At 46.0% G+C, this 27,167-nt stretch overlaps 1 protein-coding gene across 2 annotated transcripts; it reads right to left on the reverse strand.

Moving 5' to 3' along the window:
- Positions 1 to 43: 43 nt before the first annotated feature.
- Positions 44 to 27,167, reverse strand: arrdc2 (arrestin domain containing 2). Of its 2 annotated transcripts, none has more exons than XM_067968538.1 (8): positions 26,623 to 27,167; positions 7,090 to 7,159; positions 6,323 to 6,470; positions 5,724 to 5,826; positions 4,717 to 4,973; positions 3,611 to 3,773; positions 2,498 to 2,661; positions 44 to 2,378 (listed from the first exon to the last, which is right to left on the reverse strand). In XM_067968538.1, exons 1-8 carry the CDS (start codon positions 26,879 to 26,881, stop codon positions 2,325 to 2,327), a joined length of 1,218 nt encoding a protein of 405 aa, XP_067824639.1. In that variant the 5' UTR covers positions 26,882 to 27,167; the 3' UTR covers positions 44 to 2,324. The 2 variants fall into 2 exon arrangements, with proteins under 2 accessions (XP_067824639.1, XP_067824638.1); XM_067968537.1 differs by lacking the exon at positions 26,623 to 27,167 and adding an exon at positions 12,998 to 13,380.

Raw genomic sequence — 27,167 nt, forward strand, 5'->3', positions numbered from 1 at the left:
TACATGTTACATTATTAAAGATAAAAATCCAAATCACAGGAAGGAAATCTCATCATACTTTATTATAAAGAAAAAAATACAAAAATATCTTTTTTTAAAACTGAATAGTAAGAGGTCTGAAAAATGTATAGGATTTTATACAAAAATGGAAGACATATTTATTTTCAATCTTCTTCCAGATGATAACTGGAAACATTTCCTGTAACTCTCTTCCCCACCTGGGGTTGCCAACTCTGGTTGGACGTATTCCTGGAGGTTTCATCACACGACCTCTCCTCCAACTGCCCCGCCCCCACTCTCCCGCCATTGGACATGTCCATCCTCCCCACGGCCAATTGGAAAGCGAGCAGCCTCTTCATTACCTGATTGGATTATGCTGGACTGTCGGCCATTTTTAATCCCATCTCCAATATTTTTTATAACTAATAAATGTTCAAAGAAAATGAAAAAAAACACACGATTTTTTTTTTAAAAAGTCCATGATTTTTCTCTGGGTTTTTGCTCGTAGCAGTTTCCCAGAGATTAATCTTTAATTCCTGGAGATTACAGGACAATCCTGGAGGGTTGGCAACCCTACGCCACCTCACTGTGTGCCCACACTGGAGCATCAAACCCATCGCTACAAGTTATAATCGCAGACGTTCAAGAATTATCTTTTAAAAGTAGGCAAGATACAGGTCAAAGATCAATGTAAAATATCAACGTATCTCAGTCTCTTTGCTGAATTACTGGAGTAAATGCTCCAAGAGGAAGCCCCTCCTCTTCTAAAGGCAACAGGAGGCCTAGTCAGGTTACAGGCCTAACTCCACTGTACTGGAGAAGGCCAGTTTATTAACACAGTCTTGTCCTCCATTTCTCTCACCTTACATGTCCCATTACACATTATTTACAATGAAGACCCTTAATGTGTTAACGGAGACACTGAGAAAGAAACCAGAAATCTAAATCATTACAGTTTTGCAGGTCCCGCTTTCATGACGCATGAATCACCGTTACCATGGCGTTCAGTCACTATTAGGCATCAATACTTTCTGTATCTGGTGCGACCACTCCTATTACCCTCTAGAATTCCCTCCCAAAATCCTCTCTGCCTCTCCACCCCTCTCCTTTTAAGAACCTTCTCAAAACCCATTTCTTCAACCAATCACCTGTTCTAATCTCTCCCTTCCTGGTTCACTGTCCATTTTTCCTTATGCCTATCTGGGACATTTTCTTTTTAAAAAAAAACATAAAAGGCACAATATAAATACATAGTTATTGATCATGGCTCTAAAAAGAACTCATCTTTACATGATAAATATGCTCAGCTTAAGATGTTCTGGGTAACCCTTCACCCCACTGCCCCAGTCAAGATATTTGACTCAAGAGGGGCTTTTGGAATTTGGACTGGAGGGTTGGGTCGAAGGGGATTGATTGTACGGAGGAATTGTTAACGGACATTTCCTTTCAACTTTTTAAACTCGGCTTTAAAACTTCTCTGTCCCGATGACACTCACACCCACCAATGTTTTGACTTCTGTTGGGCACCCCATCCCTCTCGAGGGAGGCATTTTTTATTGGGTTGTAACCGTAGTACAGATTATGGAATCACAACTTTAAGGGAGACGTACGGTGCACGCAGAGCAAGGGAGCAAATCTGGCAGGATTTGTGTGGCAATGTAAACCCGCCCCCAATTCTCCTTAACCCGCCCGAGTTCTTGAACACACACGGCAGATGACACCAAGGCAGACACACTCTCGAGCGCACCCCCCTACTCCCACCCTCCCCCTCCCCCCCCACCCCGGCACGTGTGCCCTCTTCTCCGGTGCGTACCGTATCCCATTTATACACGTTGGAGGCGCAAAGCAGATCAGCAGCAAGCTCTGGCAAGGTGAATGCCAAATGCCAACCTCAGTCTTTAGGAGGGGGTGGAGCAGCCAATCCGCAGACAGCCCCTCACCCGTCCTCCCTCCCTCGCCCGGCTTCATGGCATTCCATCACTGCCACTTCTGCCCATTGCCGTCCCAAAAAGAAGGCAGCACTGAACGGTTCAGCGAGATGCATTTCAGCGCCAAGTTCGGCAGAACAGAGCCTCAAAAGGAGACTGGTAAAACAGTACGGTAAGAGGCAATAAAGGTGGGTGAAGATCCCAATCCGTCTCATACCGTCTCGACAAGGACATTCTCCCTCCCCTTTACGAGGATTGGCCCTGATCCTCTTCAGACAGCAACATCCTGAATTTGCTCTCAAGACGCCCAGGAAAGTGCCCCAAGGCCCTTAAGGCAGTTTGCGTGTTTTTTTAATAATCTTTCTTCTTTTTTTTTTGCATGTCGCGGTGGATTCTTCAGCAGGTCATACAGCGGCGACGCATGTCCGATCTCTGAGGGTGGGGGTCAATCTGAGAGGAAAAAAAAAACCCCCGTGTGAGAGCGCGCTGGCCAGGCGGAGATTGTTTCACAAAAGAGGTAACGACACTTTAGAATTAAAATAAGAAAAGCAAGCCTTCCCAGGTCCTACCTCGGAATAAATGGGTGGGGGACGATATCGGAACTCCTGCACATACACAAAGAAGGAGCGCTCCAGAGAACCTCCCAACTCCTCCCCATCCTCCGGAATGGATAGGCTGGGGTCAACCCGTTCGGCTTGTTCCTCGGTCACCACCTCCGAGTAATCGGGGGGAGCTGAAATAGAATCAGACCGACGTTAAGACACATCTGGAAGGGAGGAGAGGGAAATAACAATAAAAACAAAACATCCAGCAAGTCTAAAAGGAACTGAACTCTCTCACAGCGAGGGATGACTGGGAGCCAGGGACGCAGAGGTTGGTGATGAAGCTTTGAAGGTGATTTATAAAAGGACCACTGCTGCATTAAAAGGGGTAGCTAACCCCCTCACCCTCATTCCCACAGGAACAGGAGGAGGCCATTCAGCCCCTCGAACCTGTTCCACCATCCAATTGGATCATGGCTGATCTGTATCTTAATTCCATTTATCCGCCTTGGTTCCATATCCCTTAATTCCCTTGGCTAACAAAAATCTATCAACCACAGTTCTGAAATTTTCAATTGAGCCCCAGCCTCAACAGCTTTTTAATTGGGGGCGGAGGGGGGGGGGGGGGGGGGGGGGAAGAGAAAAAAAAAAGTTCCAGATTTCCACTCCCCTTTGTGTGAAGTGCTTCCTGACATCACCCCTAAACGGCCTAGCTCTAATTTTAAGGTTATTCTCCCTATCAACTCCTTTAATCACCTTAATTAGATCACCCCTTATTCTTCTGTATGCAAGTCTATGCAACCTGTCCTCATAATTTAACCTGTTTAGCCCCGGTATCATCCTGGTGAATCTGCGCTGCCCCCCCTCCAATGCCAATATATCCCTCCTGAGGTGCGGTGCTCAGAACTGAACAAAGTACTCCAGATAAAGTCTGACCAAAAGCTTTATACAACTGAATATAACTTCCTCCCCCTTGTATTCCAGCCCCCTGGAGGTAAAGGTAACATTACACACATTTTCCTGCAGTCCCTGGATGCCCACAGTTCAGGGTTCTACGAACGCGGAGTCTCAGTACTAAGATACTGGTGCAATAGTTTTACGTGCGACACTGGGATGAGAAGGAGGTGGTCGGATACTTACGCTCCGGTCTCTCTGGGAGAGCGATGCGTAGCCAGTCGATCTCCATACTGTACTGGCTCCCCACGCTGGACGATCGGCTGCCAAATGGATGCAGGGGAATCGTGCCGATAACCAGGGGCAGCTCTAGGGACAGTTTGGAAGTCCCAGGGATTTCAACATAAACCTGTGATGGTCAAATAAAATGATTCCACCAATTACAAAAAGCCTCAGGCAGAGAGGGAAAGAAAATAATTTATTCCTCCTCTCGCTCTTTCCTCCAATCTCTCCCCCAACCTCGCTCACTCTCTTCCCCCTCCCCCCCTCCTCCTCCTCTTGCTTTCTCTCTTCCCTCCCCCCGCTGCTCTCTCTCTCTCTCTCTCTCTTCCCCCACTCCTGCTTCTCTCTCTCTCTCTCTCTCTTCCCCCACTCCTGCTTCTCTCTCTCTCTCTCTCTCTCTTCCCCCACTCCTGCTTCTCTCTCTCTCTCTCTCTTTCTCTCTCTCTTCCCCCACTCCTGCTTCTCTCTCTCTCTCTCTCTTCCCCCACTCCTGCTTCTCTCTCTCTCTCTCTCTCTCTCTCTCTCTTCCCCCACTCCTGCCTCTCTCTCTCTCTCTCTCTCTCTCTCTTCCCCCACTCCTGCTTCTCTCTCTCTCTCTTCCCCCACTCCTGCTTCTCTCTCTCTCTCTTCCCCCACTCCTGCTTCTCTCTCTCTCTTCCCCCACTCCTGCTTCTCTCTCTCTCTCTCTCTTCCCCCACTCCTGCTTCTCTCTCTCTCTCTCTCTCTTCCCCCATTCCTGCTTTTCTCTCTCTCTCTCTCTTCCCCCACTCCTGCTTCTCTCTCTCTCTCTCTCTCTCTCTCTCTCTTCCCCCACTCCTGCTTCTCTCTCTCTCTCTCTCTCTCTCTCTCTTCCCCCACTCCTGCTTCTCTCTCTCTCTCTCTCTCTCTCTTCCCCCACTCCTGCTTTTCTCTCTCTCTCTCTCTTCCCCCACTCCTGCTTCTCTCTCTCTCTCTCTCTCTCTCTCTCTCTTCCCCCACTCCTGCTTCTCTCTCTCTCTCTTTTTCCCCTCCGTCCCCACTCCTTCTCTCTCTCTTCCCCATAATATCAGAAACTAACTCGAGGCCCTTACCCGTAGTGCGTACTCCACCCGAATCACCCGGCACTGCAGCAGCGAGGGGGACACGGGCGGGATCTTCAGGGGCCGACCGTGCCATGACCCCCTCTTGCGGGGGGCGACCCCCTCCCCCTGCAGGGTGGCCACCACCGACTTCTTCTGCTTCATTGTCCCCCTGGCGATGAAGGACTGCATCTGGACGATGGCCGCTTTGGGCATCACCGTGCGGGAGCAGCAATTGTCGACCTCAGCGAAAATGGGGATCACCTCACCTGGGGAAACACAGCAAGAGTTAGCGACACAGTCTGTCACACACACTCATTGGGGGGTAACTTTAACCTAACTCGCCTGGTGGGAAACACACATTCGCACTCCTGATCACCAGCTCAGCCAGACAGTGCATGCGAGTAGGTGGACATCAAAAGGACAGGTTTGGGACTCAGCTATGACGCCACACCCCGGTTGAATAACTTGCCGACATTAACTATATAAGGTCACTCATGAAGAGGGGCTGGAGGGCGTGCGGTCCCTGTGCAGTGGGGGAAGAGGCTCAAAGCCAATTCTTGTGCAGACTGTTTAGCACCATTGGAATAAAAAGCCTCTCTTCAGTGGCTCAGTGGGTAGCACTCTCACCACAGTCAGAAAGTCATGGGTTTGAGTCCCACTCCAGAGACTTGAGCACATTAACCAGGCTCACACTCCCAGTGTTGTACTGAGGGAGAGCTGCAGTGTCGGAGGTGCCATTTATCGGATGAGACCGAGGTGCCGTCTGCCCTCTCAGGTGGGCATGAAAGATTCCATGACACGATTGAAATGATCTGGTCATCATCTCATTGGTGTCTGTGGGATCTTACTGTGCGCAAATTGGCTGTTGCGTTTCCTACATTACATCAATGACTATACTTCAAAAAGTACTTCATTGGCTGTAAAGCGCTTTGGGACATCCTGAGGTTATGAAAGGCGCTATATAAATGCAAGTTCTTTCTTTACTAATAAAGGACGTTTTGTGAAAATTCTGTTACCTGGTGTGTAGCCTTTCCGGTCAATTTTTGCTGTCAGAGACACGTGGCCCAGGTTACAGTACCAGACACGAGCCAGCTTCTCCTTCGTACCTGCCTGGGGAGCCTAGTGGGAGAAAAGGAGAGAACCTTAAAAAGGAACAGAGAACGAGAAAAGGCCAATCACCTCATCAATCCCAATCCTGACACAAACCCCAGTACAATCTACCCTCTCATGGACTCCAACCACCCATTTAAACACTCGAGAGAGCAAGTTGTGTACGGACACTCCTCGATCACCAGAGGGAATTGGAAGAAAATGACGGAACATTGACCCATCCTCACATCTCCACTATGCAACCTGTCCTCATAATTTAACCCTTTTAGCCCCGGTGTCATTCTACTGAATCTGCGCTGCACCCCCTCCAAAACCCAATATATCTTTCCTGAGGCGCTGTGCCCAGAACTGAACGCAGTATTCCAGATGGGAGCTTTATACAGCTGTAACATAACTTCCACCCTATTTGTATTCCAGCCCCCTTGAGATAAAGGCAAGATACACACATTTTCCTGCAGTCCCTGGATCCCCACAGTTGAGAAGCTAATGATGGGGAGTCTCTTACCAGCAATGAGGGAGTGTTGATATCAATAGGCTCGATCACCGTGAACTCCCGTTTGATTTTCTTGACAGTAGCCCATGGCCGGTGAAGCTTGGCTTTGACCCAATACCGCACACTTCCATGCTTCCCCTCGAATGAAGTCACCAGGTTCCTACATGAAGGCGAGGAAGGAGCAGGAAACACAAAACCCATTAAAAAATACAATTTGAGGATTATTAAATGGAAACATTTTCTAGAACAGGGTTTGCTTCTGGCTTGGGGGGACTAAATGGGAAACATCTCCCACGCTTCATCTGCTACATCCCACACACTCTTCCGCTTCCCTTCATCCTCACTCATCGCATCCCCTCCTACTCTTCCCAAGGACCTCCTCACCAGCCTAGGTCTTTCCTTTCTCCGACAATCTACAGGGTTTCAAAACCCAAGCTTGGTGTCACCTAATTGTTCTTCCTTAACTGATCTCGTGCTGTCTCCCAACTCTCTTCAATCTTGGTGTCCCGCAGGCCTTTGCCCAGACAGCTCAATCCTAATATTGCCAAGTTGCATTTGCCCGGAAGGCAATAGGGAAATTTGATAGGGGCCAAATGACTGGAATAAGTCAAGGGTCTTGGATATCTTTTGGGTTAAAGCATGGACATGCCTCCTCCCCAACCATCAACAATAGAGATGTAGATGTCCAAGGATCTAAAGAGTGGCTCTGCAGGGAAGCAATGGCCCTCAATCAATCAGTCTAGGAAATCTCTACACCCGTGAAGAGTTAGGATACTCACTCTTCAGGAAGCTGGAAGCTGAACGGGAACTCGTGTCTGCCGGCCTGGAGGATGGTGATATCACCGTTATCTGAAAACGAAGAGACAAGCCGTTAAAAACAATGGCTCACGTGTTCAATATCACCGTGCCGAAGCTCAGAAAACGACACTGCCGCAGAGACTATCTCACAGCGAGGAGAGAGGCAGAGGGAAAGGCGGACGACTTAATAACAAAATAAATAAATTGCACGTCACATGTTATCACCACATGCACTGGTTCAGTACGACCCCACCCCATTTCGTGGTCACACAAGCTCCTAGTCATAAGGAAACATCCCCTCCACAACACTCTTCCCTCGTGAAGGTCGGGGGTTCGAGCCCCACTCCAGAGACTTGAGCACATAATCCAGGCTGACCCTCCCAGTGCAGTACTGAGGGAGCGCTGCACTGTTGGAGGTGCCGTCTTTCAAATGAGACGTTAAACCGAGGCCCTGTCTGCCCTCTCAGGTGGACGTAAAGGATCCCATATTTCAAAGCAGCTCAGGGGAGTTCTCCCCGGTGTCCTGGGCCAATATTTATCCCTCAACCGACATCACTAAAAACAGATTATCTGGTCGTTTATCCTCATTGTTGTTTGTGGGATCTTGCTGTGCGCAAATTGGCTGCCACATTTCCTACATCACAACAGTGACTACACTTCAAAAAGTACATCATTGGCTGTGAAGCAATGTCCTGAGGTTGTGAATGGCACTGGATAAATGCAAGTTCTTTCCTTTGCAATGCACCCACCACTAGGCAGTTACTGGATATTGTACAACGTCACAATCAGAAATCATAACTTAAAATTTAACACCGCAATTTTGTTTTTGTCCAATTAGATATGAGGAGGAGAGAGAAATGAGAGAGCCTGTGTGGAGTTAGACTGCCTATTGTAACCAGCTACAATCTCCAGTTATTTAACCTCATCTTAATGGAAATCCAATTTGATGTGGCGAGATCATCAATAAACACACGTCTCCCCCACCCTCCTCCCCCCGTTAGATGTCACAGGGGCTCATGCTAAAGAAAGGTGCCTTGCCTCATTCAAACAAGGACATTTTTGAGCTTGTCTGTCCCTTGTCACGTTGGGTTGTTGTAGCAACAGCGAGGCTGATGTAATTAAAAGAAATTGTGGGGCTCCATTTACAGCAGACCAAAGCTCCCAACTCCCTCCTTAAAACTAAATTTAAAAATCTCCACCCACAGGATAAGTTAATAAAGGTGGGTCCCACCAGCAACTGAACAATTGCAAGTTGTTTTCCTTTTTTTAAAAAAAAACAAGAGATTCGACGACCTTAGGACTCTTGGCGGGTCAGCGCTATTGGAAAGTCCAGGATGGTTAGCCACCCACATTCCACAGGGAGTGAAGGTCATTGGCCCGCTGCAAGATAAAACCAAAATGCAGTGGACCGAACAATTCCAAGTGCTGTCCTCAGCCCGAGTGGCAACGACATGGTCGGGTGGTGAGTCAGCTGCAAATCCCATGCATGTAAACAGAGGTATTAACAACAGGAAACCAGGTGAAAGGGCAGCAGGCTGCAAAGGAAGCTTTACGGAGAAGATGACACGGAGTCAGGGAGTATCAGTTAGGCGACTCCAAGTTTTGGGTTCTCGAAGCCAGTGGAAGGAAGGGCAGGCCGAGGGAGGAGAGTGGTTCTAAAAAGGTGCTGAGCACGAGTTAAGAGTAAGAGACGGTGAGACAAGTCCCAGTTTCAACACAGGGGAGTGCCTAGGACGAGGGAATCAGAGCTTAAGAGGTTGCAATGTTCTGAGGGACACCGATGGGATCGATAAGAGAGAGGTTGGAGGAGAGAGGATTGTTACAGCAGTTAGCGTGTGAGTCAGGGATGCAGGGCTTTGATTCTAGTAAATTCTGACTATTTGCCAAACCCTGGATGGCAGTGGGATTCAGTCCGGTGTTGTTGGTTGTGTTGTAGATGGAGAGAAATTATTTCCTCTGGTGGGGAGGCTAGATCAAGGGGGAATAACCTTAAAATTAGAGCTAGGCCGTTCAGGGGTGATGTCAGGAAGCACTTCACACAAAGGGGAGTGGAAATCTGGAACTCCCACCTTGAGGCTGGGGGTCAATTGAAAATTTCAAAACTGAGATTGATAGATTTTTGTTAGGTAAGGGTATTAAGGGTTACAGAACCAAGGCAGGTAAATGGGAGTTAAGGTGCAGATCAACCATGATCTAACTGAATGGCGGAATAAGCTTGAGGGGCTGAATGGCCTCCTCCTGTTCCTATATTGTGTGCAGGGCGTGTCATTATTTACCCATGATTACTATTAACTTCATTCCAGGTTAATCAAAAACCACCACAATCAAATGGCAACTGGGCCTTTAATCATTCACAGGGCGAGCTTGTGGTATCAAAACAGACTGAAAGTGACAACAGCCCAAGTGAAATCTCCCTCTCCTCACTCAACTCATTCAGATCGGAAAAGTTGGCGGATGCGTGACATGAAACTGTAAACTCAAATTAGCTCCTTTGTTTGTTTTTGTATCTTCACGCTCTGCCCCTTGGAGAGAATAGCATGAAATAGTGCGAGAATTCGCAGGGCTGCCTAACAGTCTGACGGGCTGGCGATGTTATTGTTTTCGTATCTTCACGCTTTTGCATTGCAGCAGTGAAAGGATCCGTAGGACTGATTAACAGCCTGACGTGAACACCCTGAGACTCTCTGCACCAAGCGAGGGAGTAGAATGGAAAAGGAGAGCAAAAAAGGGGTAAATTAAATAGTAATAAAAAACACTGTCCTTCAGCTTTGTTATTTGTAGACTGATTTTAGCTGTGCCCCTGATCCCGTTATGAACCAGGGCTTGAACAGATATGAGGTTTTGGCCCATCAGCCAATGGCCCCTTGACTATTATTAATTTGCCTGCTCTCTCCCCCTTTCTTGGTGAAACACAATGACTAATTGCCAAAGTGAAAGAAAAAACAAAATCCTTGGCATGTCCCTACTTGTTGCTCGAGTACAGAAACAAACTGTTCCCTTCCCCGATTCTTCATACCTACAAAGATAAGCCTTTACCTACGGCACCAATACCAAAGTTAATCCAGTACGTGCAGGGCTGGGAGTATTTCGATGGGAGAACTCTACCTAAATACGAGGATTAGTTTTTCTCAACTCCAGAAAGCAAACTGGGCAAAAGATTCTGCAGGATCCTTTAAGATCTCGATCAAAGTGCGCCAAGGTTCTCATATTATGAATGGTGGGAATATTGGGATTTTATAGGACAATAAGATAAGTTAAAATTCGTTGCCTCAAAGTCCTTATTGATTAGGAGATTGACAGTCCAAGATCACCACTAATATTTTTCATTCTTTTTCTCATGTCTCTCTTCCCCTTTCCCTCACTTTGCTCCTCCTGAGAAGCTGTTCATCTGTAGAATCAGCTCTGACCAATGGTTACAGCTGAAATGTCGACACTTTCCTCTCTCTGCTGATACTGCCTGACCAGTTGATTGTTTCCAGCATCTTCTGCTCCCCCCTCCCTTCTCCTCCCCACCTTTGCCCAGTCCAAAATCAAACTCTGCTGGAGAGAGAAAGAGAGCGAGAGAGAAAAGAAAGAAAGAAAGAAAGAGAGAAAGAGGCCAACCTTGATTTGGGGCTCTTGAATATTCATTCTGGTGGAGCTTAAAATCAACAATAAAACCAAAGGTTCAGGATCACAAGTGGAGAAATAAAAGTTCACTATTATTTAATTAAAATGTTTTTTTTTTAAAAAAAGCCCCTTGACGTGCAGTTTGCACCTTTATAAACTTCCAGACTGCCCTCCCTCCTATTCAAACTTGGACGGGGGTTTAAAGCACAGTGAGGAACACCATTGGTTGAAATGAGCCAGTGTGCAGAGTGAAAACAGAGTTTCTGGGATGGTTTGACGAACAGCCCAGCGAGAGAGGCGAGTGACTCGTCTTTATGCGCTTTTAAAAATTTAAAATAGATGTTTAAACAATAAAAGTGACATCTCACTGTGGCAAAAGCATCAAGAAAACACAAAACTGCAGCAACCAGTCTCCCAGTGAAACACTGATAGACTCAGAACCTCATTTCACAATTGCTTCAATTCCAGTCTTCCTGAGTCTCAATCAGCTCAGACAATAATAGTCCACGAACAAACAATACTACCTCAAAGGAAAAACACACAAACACACGCTATTTTTTTTAAAGAACGGCAGGTTCACCAACTAGCATGTCAAAATGGAACTGAAACTTACAATAACCTCTGAAAACAGAAAGTAACTACTGTAAAAGCATCAGTATCACACCGATGACACTGACTGAACACCAGGAATCAGTGGATCTTTATAGGAATACACTGGCAATCAAACAGCATCAACCAGCACGAAAGCCAGGGCAGTGGAGAAGTGGCCTTTACTGCCCTGGTTTCAAACTGGTAGTTTGTACCCTCAGACTGTGCCCCCTGCCCCTCCTTGCCTTGAAACTTCATAGAATGATACGGCACAGAAGGCGGCCATTCAGCCCATCTTGCCAGTGCCGGCTCTTCATAGAATCACAGAACGTTACGGCACAGAAGGAGGCCATTCTTTCCATCGTGTCCATGTCGGCCGAAAAAGAGCTATCCAGCTTAATCCCACTTTCCAGCACTTGGTCCATAGCCCTGTAGGTAACGGCACTTCAAGTGCACATCCAAGTACTTTTTAAATGGGTTTCTGCCTCTACCACCCTTTCAAGCAGTGAGTTCCAGACCCCCACCACCCTCAGCCTTCTTTGTTCCAAAGAAAACAACCCCAGCCTATTCCATCTTTTCTCATAGCTAAAATTCTCCAGTCCCGGCAACATCCTTGTAAATCTCCTCTGCACCCTCTCTAGTGCAATCACCTCTTTCCTGTAATGTGGTGACCAGAACTGTACACATTACTCAAGCTGTGGCATAACCAATGTTTTATACAGTTCCAGCATAACCTCCCTGCTCTTATATTCTATGCCTCGGCTAATAAAAGGAAAGTATCCCGTATGCCTTTTTAACCACCTTATCTACCTGTCCTGCTACCTTCAGGGATCTGTGGACATGCACTACAAGGTCCCTCTGTTCCTCTACACCTCTCAGTATCCTCCCATTTATTGTGTACTCCCTTGCCTTGTTTGCCCTCCCCAAATGCATTACCTCACACTTCTCTGGATTGAATTCCATTTGCCACTTTTCTGCCACTTGACCAGTCCATTGATATCCTCCTGCAGTCTACAGCTTTCCTCCTCCTCACTATTAACCACACGGCCAATTTTTGTATCATCTGCAAACTTCTTGATCATGCCCCCCACATTAAAGTCCAAATCGTTTATACCACAAAAAGCAAGGGACCAAGTACTGAGCCCTGCGGGACCCCACTGGAAACAGCCTTCCAGTTGCAAACACACCCGTCGACCATTACCCTTTGCTTTCTGCCACTAAGCCAATTTTGGATCCAACTAGCCACTTTCCATTGGATCCCATGGGCTTTTACTTTTTTGACCAGTCTGTCATGTCAAAAGCCTTGCTAAAATCCATGTATACTGCATCAAATGAGTTATCCTCATCGACCCTCCTTGTTACCTGCTCTAAAAATTCAATCAAGTTAGTTAGACACGACCTTCCCTTAACAAATCCATGCTGACTGTCCTTGATTAACCCATACCTTTCTAAATAACAATTTATGCTGTCTCAGAATCGATTCCAATAATTTGCCCATCACTGAGATTAGACTGACTGGCCTGTAATTACTCGGTCTATCTCTTTCTCCCTTTTTAAACAACTCTTTCAAAGAGCTTTCCAATTAGATCCTCTCCCCCTCCCCTTTCATGGTCAATTGTATGCCCTCTCTTCTCAAAGCGTCCCAAGCAAGTGTCACTGAGCAATAAATACATGTGGCTATGGGACACTGACCCAGTTGGAGGAGATTCACCCTCTTGTTGTAATACTCCACTTCATCGCTGTAATTCTGGGTGTAAGCCGTGCTGGAACCAGCGCTTCTGGACTCGGTCCAGTGCACTTTAGCGTAGCCCTCGGTGTGCAACTTCAGGGACTGTATTTTCATCGCACAACTCAGCTCCAGGATAACTTTTCCCGACACATCGTCCCCAGTGCTGTAGACTGGCACTGAGCTGGGGTCTGGGCTGTCGAAGACCATTGAAAACCTCTTCAACTTGTCCAGAATCATCTTTTTTTTTTAAAATTTAAAAAAAAAATTAAAAGCTGCCGACTCAAAAAGTCTGCGATTGCACTTCGAAAACAATCAATGCTGCAGCAACAGCAACAAAATAAAACAAGCCTGTGCTCAGCTGGTGTGTCTGTCCCTTTAAATAGCCTCTCAGCTGAGTCTGCAGCCGTGCCGGAGATTGACAGGCGCGGCCGACCAATGGCCGTGCGCGCCGTCCTCCAACCCGCCCAATTGCAGCACGACGGGAAGGCGGGACTTAACCTCAGGCTTGATTGACAGCTCCCAGGGAGAGAAAAACAAGTGGCCCCGCGCATGCGCCCGGGCCCGGCTGTCCCCACCTCGCTTGTTTTTTTTGAAAAGGCTGGAAAGGGAACGGGGTTGAGTGGAAGCCCGGGGTTAGGCTTTAAAGACATAAATCTCTCCGCCTATTGGAAGGAAAACATCACGAGAGATTCCAGCAAGCAGGAGAAAAAAAAAACAAGGACACACATTTTTTTTTAAAAAAAAACTGAGGAGCACCGAGCGCCAGATAAACAACTTCGAGGAAAGTGCCCCAACTTTTGTAAATGTTCCCAAACTTTTATCCCCTTTCTCTAAACCGACTGCAAATTCCCTTTACCCACTAAATAAAGTCAAACTTAACTTTAAAACGCGACACAGAAGGGATGTTTTCCCTTCCAAGTTTATTATTAATTTCAAATACTAAAATCTAAAAAAATTTTTTTTTTTACTTGAGACAATTCAGCGCAAATATTATTCTAAAAAGGCAGTTCAAGGGAATATTTACAGTGTTTTAAAACAAATATTTTGCTTGCAGACCTTCTATTCCCGATTTTAAAGCAGTGTCAACAGGTCAGGTTCTGTAACTAAAAATACACATTACATTTCCACGACCAAGGTTCTTTTGAGAGCGATTCCTGGTCTCCTTGCTAATCAAATTCTCTCAGTCGTTTTTGTCCTCTTTTGTAACACAAGCTATTTACAGACAGCATTAGTTTGAGTCAAAAGACTGCCACATTTCACTGGTAATTTTACTCACTTCAAAAAAATGCTATTAATTTCTTTAAAATGTCAGCCTTTTAAATCACCAACAATGCAATATGGTGTCATTTTTTCAATTACATTTTTTTTCTGAATGACCTATATTCAATGAAATTTGCCTTTCAGATGAGACATTAAACTGAGGCTCTGTCAGCCTGTTCCAGTGGTTTGGGGAGACATGTTTGTGGGATCTTACTGTGCACGAAATGGCTGCCTACGTTCGCCTACATGGCAACAGAGACTGCACTGCAAAGTAATTCATTGTAGGTGAAGCACTTTGGGACCTTGCAGTGAGATGCTGAGTCAATGCAAGTGTGTCTTTGTTAACTTTTTAATTTGTTCCAAGTCAGGAGGAGAACGCTGGTGCCATCTGGTGGTGGTTGGATGTGCAACTGCTTGAGGTTTTTATATAATAACTTGCATTTATATAGCGCCTTTAACATAGTAAAACGTCCCAAGGCGCTTCACAGGAGCGATTATCAAACAAAATTTGACACTGAGCCAAATAAGGAGATATTAGGACAGGAAGCTTGGTCAAAGAGGTAGGTTTTAAGGAGCGTCTTAAAAAGGAGGAGAGAGAGGTAGAGAGGCGGAGAGGTTTAGGGAGGGAATTCCAGAGCTTAAGGCCTAGACAGCTGAAAGCACGGCCGCCAATGGTGAGGTGATGGAAATCGGGGATGCGCAAGAGATATAAAAAGATGCTATTCCAACATGTTAAAGACTGATTTTATTCCCCCCTCCCCAAAGATTAGTGTAAATGTTTTGACCCATACAGAACAGGAGGTGGGGTGGGCAAATTAGCCAGGGTTCGTGCTCCTGATTAACATCTAGTGACTCCAGCTGGAAAGTACAGGAGAAACTTCTTTATCAGAGAGTGCAACTCGCTACCACAAGGAGTGGTTGAGGTGAATAGCATAGATAGCATTTAAGGGGAAGCAAGATAAACATATGAGGGAGAAAGGAATAGAAGGTTATGTTGATAGGGTGAGATGAAGAAAGGAGGGAGGAGGCTCGTGTGGAGCATAAACACCAGCATGGACCTGTTGGGCTGAATGAGCAGTTTCTGTGCTGTAGTTTCGATGTTGATTCTCGATGTATACAATGGGCGACATCAGGATCAAGTCAACTATGACTGTACAACAGTCTGTTGACAATATGTTCAATGTTTATTCTCTCTCATGAAAAATGGCTACTCGAGTGAGGTGCTCATGGAACCTGTATCCCAACTTGAGTCAGTGGGTAGCACTCTCACCTCCGAGTCAGAAGGTCGTGGGTTCAAGACCCACTCTAGAGACTTGAGCAAACAAAAAAAATCTAGGCCGACACTCCCAGTGCCAGGACTGAGGGAGTGCTGCACTGTCAGAGGTGCCGTCTTTCAGATGAGACGTTAAGCGGAGGCCCTTTCTACCCTCTCAGGTAGACAGAAAAGATCCCACAGCCACTATTTCGAAGAAGAGCAGGGGAGTTCTCCCCATTGTCCTGCAGCCAACATTTATCCCCCAACCAACATCACTAAAAAAAAATTATCAGGTCAGTTTTTAAAAATTTATTCGTTCATGGGATGTGGGCGTCGCTGGCGAGGCCAGCATTTATTGCCCATCCCTAATTGCCCTTGAGAAGGTGGTGGCGAGCTGCCTTCTTGAACCGCTGCAGTCCGTGTGATGACGGTTCTCCCACAGCGCTGTTAGGAAGGGAGTTCCAGGATTTTGACCCAGCGACGATGAAGGAACGGCGATATATTTCCAAGTCGGGATGGTGTGTGACTTGGAGGGGAATGTGCAGGTGGTGTTGTTCCCATGTGCCTGCTGCTCTAGTCCTTCTAGGTGGTAGAGGTCGCGGGTTTGGGAGGTGCTGTCGAAGAAGCCTTGGCGAGTTGCTGCAGTGCATCCTGTGGATGGTACACACTGAAGCCACTGTGCGCCGGTGGTGAAGGGAGTGAATGTTTAGGGTGGTGGATGGGGTGCCAATCAAGCGGGCTGCTTTATCTTGGATGGTGTCGAGCTTCTTAGGTGTTGTTGGAGCTGCACTCATCCAAGTTATCACATTGCTGTTTGTGGGATCTTGCTGTGTGTAATTTGGCTGCCACAATTCCTACATTACAACAATGACTAGACTTCAAAAGTATTTCATTGGCTGTAAAGTTCTTTGGGATGTCTTGAGGTCGTGAAAAGCATGATATAAATGCAAGCTTGTTCTTTCTTTATACGTGTTGTTGAGTCGGGGGCTGTTAATTTAACTGTGGATCTCACACCACAGTTTAAATGGTTATCATGCTGCTCAGCAATTAGCTTTACATTCTGCCACTCAATGAGATCATGTCTGATCTGTATCTTGACTCCATCTACCCGCCTTGGTTCCGTAACCCTTATCTAACAAAAATCTATCTTTAGGCTTTTAAAATCCAAACTTGGTGTCACCAAGCCACTGCTCCTTTTCTTCCCTACTCTTTTTGAATCCTGATGGGTGTCCCACACTGCTGGTGCTCCCCAGGGTTACTGACAGTGGCTGAGCAGCAGAATTTACAGGAAATCAGCCATAAGACTATAACCAGAACTGTTCTGAGAGCAGAATGATTCCCGTGTTGATTTACTGCACACCGTGTACAGATCAACACAGCACTTGCTACAATTTAAACTCGAGAGACAGCTATATTGTAGACTCCTTCAGGGTGACCCATGACTATGATTCAAATGTTCATAGAATTTACAGCACAGAAGCAGGCCATTCGGCCCAACAGGTCCCTGCCGGTGTTTATGCTCCACACGAGCCTCCTCCCTCCCTACTTCATCTCACCCTATCGGCACATCCTTCTATTCCTTTCTCCCTCAGGTGTTTCTGGCTTCCCCTTAAATGTATCTACACTATTCACCTCAACTACTCCTTGTGGGAGCGAGTTCCACATTCTCACCACTCTCTGGGTAAAGAAGTTTCTCCTGAATTCCCTATTGGATTTATTAGTGACTATCTTATTATGGCCTCTAGTTCTGGTCTCCCCCTCAAGTGGAAACATCTTTTCTACATCGACCCTATCAAATCCTTTCATAATCTTAAAGATCTCTATCAGGTCACCCCTCAATCTTCTCTTTTCCAGAGAAAAGAGATTCAGCCTTTCCTGATAGCTAAAACCTCGCAGTTCTGGTATCACCCTTGTGAATCCTTTTTGCATCTTCTCCAGTGCCTCTATATCCTTTTTATAATACGGAGACCAGAATTGTTCAGAGTACTCCAAGTGTGGTCTAACCAAGGTTCGATACTAGTTTAATATAACTTCCCTTCTTTTCAATTCTATCCCTCTAGAAGTGAACCCTAGTGCTTGGTTTGCTTTTTTTAAAAAAATGGCCTGAGAAACAGGTACCCAATTCATGGCGAAGATGATGATATTGGTACATGAATGAGGCAGTCATTTTGTGTGCCGAGATGTTTGACCATTATAGTGATGTGGCAGTGTGTCCTCGTCCAAACTCACTACACAACGGCCACAATCCAGTGGGAGGCACAGATGGGCAGAGCGCGAGCGGGAGACAGAGAAAATATGAATGGGGTTCCTACTGTTCAGAGAGAGAGAGAGAGAGAGATTGCCGCTCTCCATTTTTATAATGGGTTTTTGGTGAGTCCAGTGAAAGGATCCTGCATTAACAACTGTAAATTCTGCACACAGCTCAATCACACCTACAATCTGGTAAACAAGCCATTCTATGCAAGACCTCACAGGCACCATCATTACCCGCAGCCAGCACGCCATGAGAATGATGTGAGAGAGGGAGATGAAATTACAACCACCTGCATTTATATAGCGCCTTTAATGCAGTCAAACATCCCAAGGCGCTTCGCAGGAGCGATTATCAAACAAAATTTGACACTGAGCCACATAAGGAGATATTAGGACAGGTGACCAAAAGCTTGGTCAAAAAGGTGGGTTTTTAAGGAGCATCTTAAAAGGAGAGGCGGAGAGATTTAGGGAGATGGTAAGATGTCATACTAATTTATATTTAAATTCAGATTCACACATTTTCATCTCCCCCTGCCCAAGCTGTTGTCTTCTTGCTGGGATCGAGTTCTAGACACACTGGGTTCCCTCTGGAGCCTTGCCGAACTGGCTCTTCGTGTTACAGCCTGAATGCTATTCAGCCATGGAGGGCATCTTTGTCGAGCTTGATCCTTGACGTTCATTCAACTGCACACCCACCTGAATCAGCTTGCTTTAGTTGGTAGCACCTTTGCCTCTGGGTCAGAAGGTTATGGATTCAACCCACACTCTGAGGCATGAATGACACTTCAGTGCAGTATTGATGGGAATGCCGATTGTCAGAGGTGCCGTCTTTTGGATGAGACAATAAACCGAGGCACTATCTGCCCTCTCATGTGGACGTAAAAGATCCCATGCCGCTATTTTGAAGAAGAGCAGGGGAGTTCTCCCCGGAGCCCTGACCAATATTTACCCCTCAAACAACATCACTAAAAAAAACAGATTATCTGCTCCTTATCACATTGCTGTTTGTGGGATCTTGCTGTGCACAATTTGTCTGCCGCGTTTCCTACATTACAACCGTGATTACATTTCAAAAGTACTTCATTGGCTGTAAAGCGCTTTGGGACGTCCTGAGGTTGTGAAAGACGCTGTATAAATTATCTTTCTTTCAAACAACTGTCTGTGCAAAAAGATGTTGGTAATACAACTTTAATAAATATTTAAAAGCTTGGAAGGAGGCCAAGAGGCCAGAAAAGCTTTGAACCTTTGTGGCATGAAAAATTGCATTAATCATGTTTAATTTTCTTCCCTGTAACAATTCAGTCTATGGTTTTGCAGGAAGCGACCTTAAAGATAGAGTTCCACCTTAAATTGGAAGAAATGCCCAGGGCTCCCAAGCCTGTCAATCACCGACCGTCGCCACGGCAACCGCCTGTTGCATTTTACAAAAGGCCCCAGTTCTCAGCGTGCTATTGGTCACTTCTCTTCCGGGTACAGTATTAAAACATATAAAACGTAAGCGCAATCGACTCGTCTTATTAATAGATCCATCTGAATAGTAAGGTGGCAATAACATTTGCTGCACGTTTTTAACAGGAAATATGCAAATTGAATAAAACGAATGTTTGCATATTTTGCAAAAACAAAATGCGAGTTTAAAATGGTACTTATCCCACACTAAATAAAGAATTAATTTTTTTTTTGGGGGGGGGAGGGAATCTGTCGGATTAACTAAATTTATAAACTTTAGTAATTTGCAATAAAAGATGTAGCATATAATTTGTTGCTCTGTATTTATACGTAACTTGTGCACTGCATTTTCAAATTTAATTACAGAAAAACAAAGAAATGCTCAAAAATGATGTAATGTATAGGGATCATAACTGTTTAAATAGGATCTATAAATTGCAACTTTTCTGAGGGATGATTTCAGCCTGCAGACAATTATTGGTGACTTAATTCAAAAAGATGTTTTTATGGCATCGAAACTGTAAGTGTCAAAGCAGAATAATACTGTCAGTGTTGTTACAAACTTGGCCTGAACACAATTTGATTCTTTTCAATGACGTCCTTAACTCTATCAGGAATGTTCTGACACCGCCCGACTCAGAAAGTCACGTCCCGCAATATTTGTATATACTTGGGGGTGGGACACTCAATCTTTTATATTGAGTTACATCGAAACTACAGCACAGAAACAGATCATTCGGCTCAACTGGTCTGTGCCAGTGTTTATGCTCCACACGAGCCTCCTCTCACCTTACTTCATCTCACCCTATCAGCATATCCTTCTATTCCTTTCTCCCTCATGTGTTTATCCAGCTTCCCCTTAAATGCATCTCTGTTATTCACCTCAACTACTCCTTGTAGCGAGTTCCACATTCTAACCACTCTCTGGATGAAGAAGTTTCTCCTGAATTCCCTATTGGATTTATTAGTGACTATCTTATATTTATCACCTCTAGTTCTGGTCTCCCCCACAAGTGGAAACATCTTCTCTATGTCTACCCTATCAAACCCTATAATTATCTTAAAGACCTCCATCAGGTCACCCCTCAGCCTTCTCTTTTCTAGACAAAAGAGCCCCAGCCTTTTCTGGTAAGTATATCCGCTCAGTTCTGCTATCCTCCTTGTGAATCTTTTTTGCACCCTCTCCTATGCCTCTATATCCTTTCTATAATAGAGATCAGAACTGTGCACAATACTCCAAGTGTGGTCTAACCAAGTTTCTATAACAACAACATGCATTTATATAGCATCTTTAATGTAGTAAAACAAGGCGCTTCACAGGAGCGATTATCAAACAAAATTTGACACCGAGCCACATAAGGAGATATCAGGACAGGTGACCAAAAGCTTGGTCAAAGAGGTAGGTTTTAAGCAGCGCCTTAAAAAGGAGGAGAGAGGTAGAGAGTTTTAGGGAGGGAATTCCAGAGCTTAAGGCCTAGACAGCTGAAGGCATGGCTGCCAAGTTTAACATAACATTTTCTTTTCAATTTTATCCCTTTAGAAATGAACCCCAGTGCTTGATTTACCTTTTTTTATGGCCTTATTAACTTGCGTCACTACTTTTAGTGATTTGTGTATCTGTACCCCCAGATCCCTCCGCTCCTCTACCCCATTTAGACCCTTATTATCCAAGCATTGTGTGGCCTCCTTATTCTTCCCACCAAAATGCACCACCTCACACTTATCTACATTGAAATTCATTTGCCAATTACACACCCATTCTACAAATTTATTAATGTCCTCTTGCATTTTGACGTATTCTTCTTTTGTATTAAATATTTCCCCCTCCCCCCAATTTGGCATTGCATTTCCTATTTCCCTCTTAGGTGGATGTAAAAGATCCCATGGCACTTGTTTGAAGAAGAGCAGGGGAGTTTCCCCCCCCCCCCCCCCCCCCCGTGTCCTGGGCCAACATTCATCCCTCAACTAACATCACTTAAAAAAAAATCAGATGATCTGCTCATTACCACATTGCTGCTTGTGGGATCTTGCTGTGCGCAAATTGGCTGCTGTGTTTCCTACATTACAACAGTGACTATATTTCAAAAGCACTTCCTTGGCTGTGAAGTGCTTTGGGACGTCCCGAGGTTGTGAAAGGCGCTGTATAAATGCAAGTTCAGTCTTTCAGTGCTAAATGTAGCTCCAATCTCAATGATGAAGTAAGTGAGGACTCACTGCCACTGTTGTTGCCATAGTGATCCACTAGCTCAGGGGCTGGCATTCGATTACAGAAATAAAGAACTTGCATTTATATAGCACCTTTCACAACCACAGGACTTCCCAAAGCATTTACAGCCAATTAAGTACTTTTGAAGTGTAGTCACTGTTGTAATGTACGAAACACATTGCAGCCAATTTGCACACAGTATGATCCCACAAACAGCAATGAACTAAATGACCAAATAATCTGTTTGTTAGTGATGCTGGTTGAGGGGTAGATATTGACCAGGACACCTGCTCCTCTTCGAATAGTGCTGCGGGATCTTTTAAACCCGAGAGCGCAGACGAAGCCTCGGTTTAACATCTCATCTGAAAGACGGCACCTCCGACGGTGCAGCACTCCCTCAGCACTGCACTGGAAGTGTCAGCCTGCGTTTTGTGCTCAAGTCTCTGGAGTGGGATTTGAACCCACGACCTTCTGACTCAGAGAGGAGAGTGCTGCCCACTGAACTACAGCTGACGCCAAACCACTCTAAAAACTCTAACCAACTCTCCACCCACACTTGCTTGAGCTGGCAGTCTGTAGGGACCCTGGGGGGGGAAAGAGAAGGAGTGGGGGGGGGTGGGGATAAACACCACTGGAATGCTAGCCGCAATCACTGCCTGCCCTGCTGTCTCTGCGGGTGTGAACTCGAGGGACTTTGCCCCCTCGCAGTGCAAACAGGGACTGCTCCCTAACCTCACCACGTCACACCTGAGGCCACTAGCACATATAAAAAGGGGGAGTGACCTTCAGTTCAATGCCATGTTCCAGGGTCATGGTATCGATCTCTGGACAGTATCTTCATGAAAAATGGGCAATTTTTTTTTTGTAAAGAAAGGCCTACAAGCAAGAACAAATTACGATGAAGTCGTTCTCATTGTGTCCTGTGCCAGTGAAATCATCGCATCGGATGTGACACCGACTGCTCTCCCTCAAACCGACCAAAAGCAAACGGTTCTCCCAATTCTTTCGCCCTCCACGTCTTTCGGATGAGATTTTCCAACAATTGCGTCAACTTTTGACATGCTACAGCAGTACTGAGGGAGTGCTGCACTGTCAGAGGTGCCGTGTTTCAGATGAGGCCAAAAGCCGAGGGCCCGTCTGCCCTCTCAGGTGGTTGTACAAGTTTTCATACTTGGAAAAAAAGAGATGGGGATTTTTCCCCGGTGTTCTGGGCCAATATTTATCCTTCAACCAACATCTAAAACAGATTAACTGGTCATTATCACATTGATGTTCATGGGATCTTGCTGTGTGCAAATTGGCTCCCGCATTTCCCTACATTACAACAGTGACTACACTTCAAAAAAGTACTTGATTGGCTGTAAAGTGCATTGGGACATCCTGAGGTGGTGAAAGGTGCTACAAAAATGCAAATTCTTTCTTTCTTTCAAGCTTACCTGAGCCAAAAGCTAACCCAACCTTGATCTGTGAGGGGAGATTAGATTAATTTGCTGTGATCCAGCTGATTTATACCAGAAATTTCACAGGCGCACATGTAAATTTACCACAGAGACCCCAGCACAAGGCGGGTACTGATGTAGTGTTCTCACGAGTTGACCTTATGATCAGATGCTGTGAATGGGCCTCATTCTGTGTTCAAATATCTATCAATCCCCAAGCACTTTCCAGCAGAGGGCACTGGATAGCAACCAGAAGCAGGAGCCCAGGCCAACTCCCTCATTCGCCTCAGGCCTGTTAAACAGGGAGAGATAAACACGCAGGCGCGGATTGCAGCCAGAAAACCTCCCCGCATTCTAGTCTGAGATCTGCAGCCATGCATCATTTCTCCTTCAGTAACCCGCCCCAGAAGCAGCCTGGTGTTGATGGAGCAGGAAGAGGGAAGTGAATTTAAGGGTTGCTTACCTCCAGGATTTAAAGATTAATCTCCTAGCCACTGCTGCAAGCAACACCCAGGGAGAAAAAAAAATCACAGAGCATCAAAAAAAAGTGGTTTTTTTTCCCCATTTATTAGTTATAAAAAATATTGGTGATGGGGCAAAAAAAAAAGGCTCTTTGGCTGATGATCAAGAATCATCCAATCGGGTAATCAAGAGTCTGTTTGCTTTCCAATTGGCCATGGGGAAGACCCTCCGTTGGGTGGTCAATGGCGGAGTGTGGAGGCGGGGCAGTTGGATGTGGGAGGTCAAGTGATGAAACCTCCAGGAATACGTCCAACCGGAGTCAAAAACCAGAGAGAGAGGGTAGATTTGACCAATCGGTGCTCCCCGCCAGGAGCGCCGTACGCTGGGGCTGCATTCTGGGAGTTTGGATGCGAAGGTCAGGCGGGGGCCACGGAAGTTTCCAGATCTTAAGTGCTCAACGTGTGCCCCGGCACCAAAAATCTATCCTCGGAGGCTTTGAAAAGTATTCGGTAAAAATGTCCTTAACAACAACAACTTGCGTTTATAGAGCCTCTTTAACATAGAAGGAGCTTCACAGAGGCATAAACAATAAAAACAATACATGGGCAAAGGAGGGGGACCAAAAGGTGGGTTTTCAGGAGGAGTCTTAAAAGGAGATAGAAGTGAAGAGGTTTAGGGAGGGAATTTATTTTTATTAATAATTCTTGGGATGTGGGCATTGCTGGCATGACCAGCATTTATTGCCCATCCCTAGTTGCCCTGAGGACATGTTAGTGAGCCGCCTCCTTGAACTGCTGCAGTCCATTTATTATTTGATACAACTGACTGGTTTGCTAGATCACTTCAGAGGGCGGTTAAGAGTCAACCACATTGACGTAGGGACTGGAGACACACAGAGGCCCAGTCCGGGTAAGGACGGCAGGTTTCCTTCCCTGAAGGGACATTAGTGAAACCAGTTGGGTTTTTACGACAATCCGATGGCTTGACGGTCACTTTTACTGAGACCAGTTTTTTTTATTTCCAGATTTTTTAAAACTGGATTCAAATTCTCAAACTGCTCTGGTGGGATTTGAACTCTGGATCATTAGTCCAGTAATATAACCACTACACCACTGTACCCACTACAGAGCATCAGGCCTAGGCAGCTGAAGGCATGGCTGCCAATGGTGGGGAGAAGGGTTGGGGGTTGCACATTAAGCCAGAGTCAGAGGGAGAGAGGGTTCGGAGGGAGCGGTTGTAACACTGGATGAGGTCACAGAGAAAGAGAGGGGCGAGGCCATGAGAAATTTAAACATAAGGATGAGAATTTTTAATTTGTGGTGTTGTGGGACCGGGAGCCAACGTAGGTCAGCGAGGACAGGGGGTGATGGGTGAACGGGACTTGGTGCGAGTTAGGATATGGAGCAGCAGTTTTGCACGAGCTGGGGTTTATGGAGGATGAGAGAGACCGGAGGTGGCGACGGCAGTGGATGAGGGTTTCAGCAGCAGACGAGCCGAGTTATGGGGCAGAGGCGGGAGGTTGGAAGTAGGTGGTTCTTGTGACGGAGGGGATTAGGGGAGGCCAGATCCTGAACAGGGGCTCAAATAAGGCAGGTTTTCAAATACGCAATGCGGTGAGGTCAATCTCATTACCGCAAAACACGGAACAAAACCGGCAACTCAGCCCAACAGAAAGTGCATTTATATAGCGCCTGTCACGATTTCAGGACATCCCAAAATGCTTTACAGCCAATGAAGTACTTTTTGAAGTGTAGTCACTGTTGTAATGTAGGAAATGCAGCAGCCAATTTGTGCACAGCAAGATCCCACAAACAGCAATGATTAGATAATCTGTTTTAGATGCTGGTTAAGGGATAAATATTGGCACCGGGGAGAATTCCCCCACTTTTCTTCAAAGTGTGCCATGGGACCTTTTACATCCACCTGAGAGGGCAGACGAGGTCTGGGTTTAACGTCTCATCCGAAAGACGGCATCTCCGACAGTGCAGCACTCCCTCAGTACTGGCACTGGGAATCTCAGCCTAGATTTCGTGCTCGAGTCTCTGGAGTGGGGTTTGGAACCCACGACCTTCTGACTCAGAGGGGAGAGTGCTACCCACTCCGACACTTGCCATGGCATCATGGCAGCCCATCCTTCCTCGCTGAGCAAAAATGGCACTACCCAGAACGGGCCAGTGCCCCTCGTAATGGGAGATGGCCAATCCAACACTATAACTTTATAAAGTAGCTGCCCTGAGGATATTTTGGAGATCAGCAATCTCGCTCGTACTGTTGTAACCAAATCACATCTCTGTGCACAGGTACTGGGGTTGTGAAAGAGCAGCTCCCTCTGACCAGCAGTTAAATCCTATTGAAATGCAAGAGGTCGGAGTGGGGGGTGAAGGAATCACTCTGCAGAGTGTAAATATTGTTGGGTTTAGTCTTGAGGGGAGGTGCCTGTATGCATTTGAGCATGAAGGATAAGGTTTAAATAATAGGACAGTCATAGTCTCCATGCTTTCCCTATGTCACTATTTGTTCGGGTTATATCAGGGAATATTTCCTGCACAACAGAATGGAAAGTGTTTGAGTGCATGTGTGTAATTGTGAGCACACGTGAAGGTGTGTGCAAGATTGTGTGTGTGTGTGTGTGTGTGTCAGTGCGAGTGGCTCCATATGCACACAGGAACATTGAAATTGTGTGTGTGCGCATGTGCATGTAAGTGTGTACACATATGGATATTGAGTTGGTACGTGAGATGTGTGTGTGTGTGTGTACACGTACATTCGTGGCTGTGTTTGAGCTGTCAGTATGGGAAATGCCAGGAGTAAGATTTGAGATCAAAATGAGTGCGAGACAGACCTTTTAACACATCGAGCTGGATTTAATTTGCTTTTAAGATAATAGGTGACAATTTAAATCAAAAGGAGTGAAACTTGGCGTGTACAAATGGGAGAGAATCTCCTGCTTTATCAGGGCTGTTTACTAAACACCAGACAGTTTAAGACGATTCCAATAGTTTCTCTGCTGATTGTTTGTTTCCAACTCAAGCCCGTGTTCCAGCCGAAATACAACAAATTACACACAGCAGGATCCCACAGCTCGATTTTAAGAGGAATCGCCCCACCTCCCCTCCAGTGTCCACTCAACGAACGTGGCGCACGAGTGCCACATTTACAAGACACACTCACACTCACACTCGTTCAAAAGGAGCTTTCTCTTTCTCACACACACACACACACACACACACACACATTAAGAGTATAAATCGGTACCGGACTGACCTCGAATTGGCTGCTGCCTCTTCTTGAAGTAGGTTTCGTACGAGCTGTAGTCGGAGTACACGGTGTTCATCCCGACACTCCTGCTCTCCAGCCAGTGAACCGAAGCCATTCCCTTGGCGCAGATCTGCAGCGACCTAACTTTGACGGCTGCCCGGACGTCCAGGATCACTCGGCCGGACACGAACTGCCCCCTGCTGTGGACCGAATCCTCAGCTCTGTCCGAGACCAGCAGGAAGTCTCTGATCTTTCCTACCTTCATTTTTGTATTGATTTTAAAGCAAGTCTCCAGGTTGCTGCCAAGGGTCACCCGTTGCAGCTGGTCGTTTATCTCATTGTTGTTTGTGGGATCTTGCTGTGCGCAGATTTGACTATTGCGTTTTCCCTACGATAGAACAGTGGCTACTCTGCCAAAAAAAAAGAAGCACTTGGTTGGTTTTGGGGCGTCCTGAGGTTCTGAAAGGTGATTTTATATAAACTTTAGTTCTTTCTTCCTTCCTGAAACCTCCTCTCTTCCCTTTGGGGCTTTCGGAGCTAGTTTTAGGTAT

The sequence above is a fragment of the Heptranchias perlo genome, chromosome 29 (assembly GCF_035084215.1).
Source record: "Heptranchias perlo isolate sHepPer1 chromosome 29, sHepPer1.hap1, whole genome shotgun sequence".
NCBI lineage: Eukaryota > Metazoa > Chordata > Chondrichthyes > Hexanchiformes > Hexanchidae > Heptranchias > Heptranchias perlo.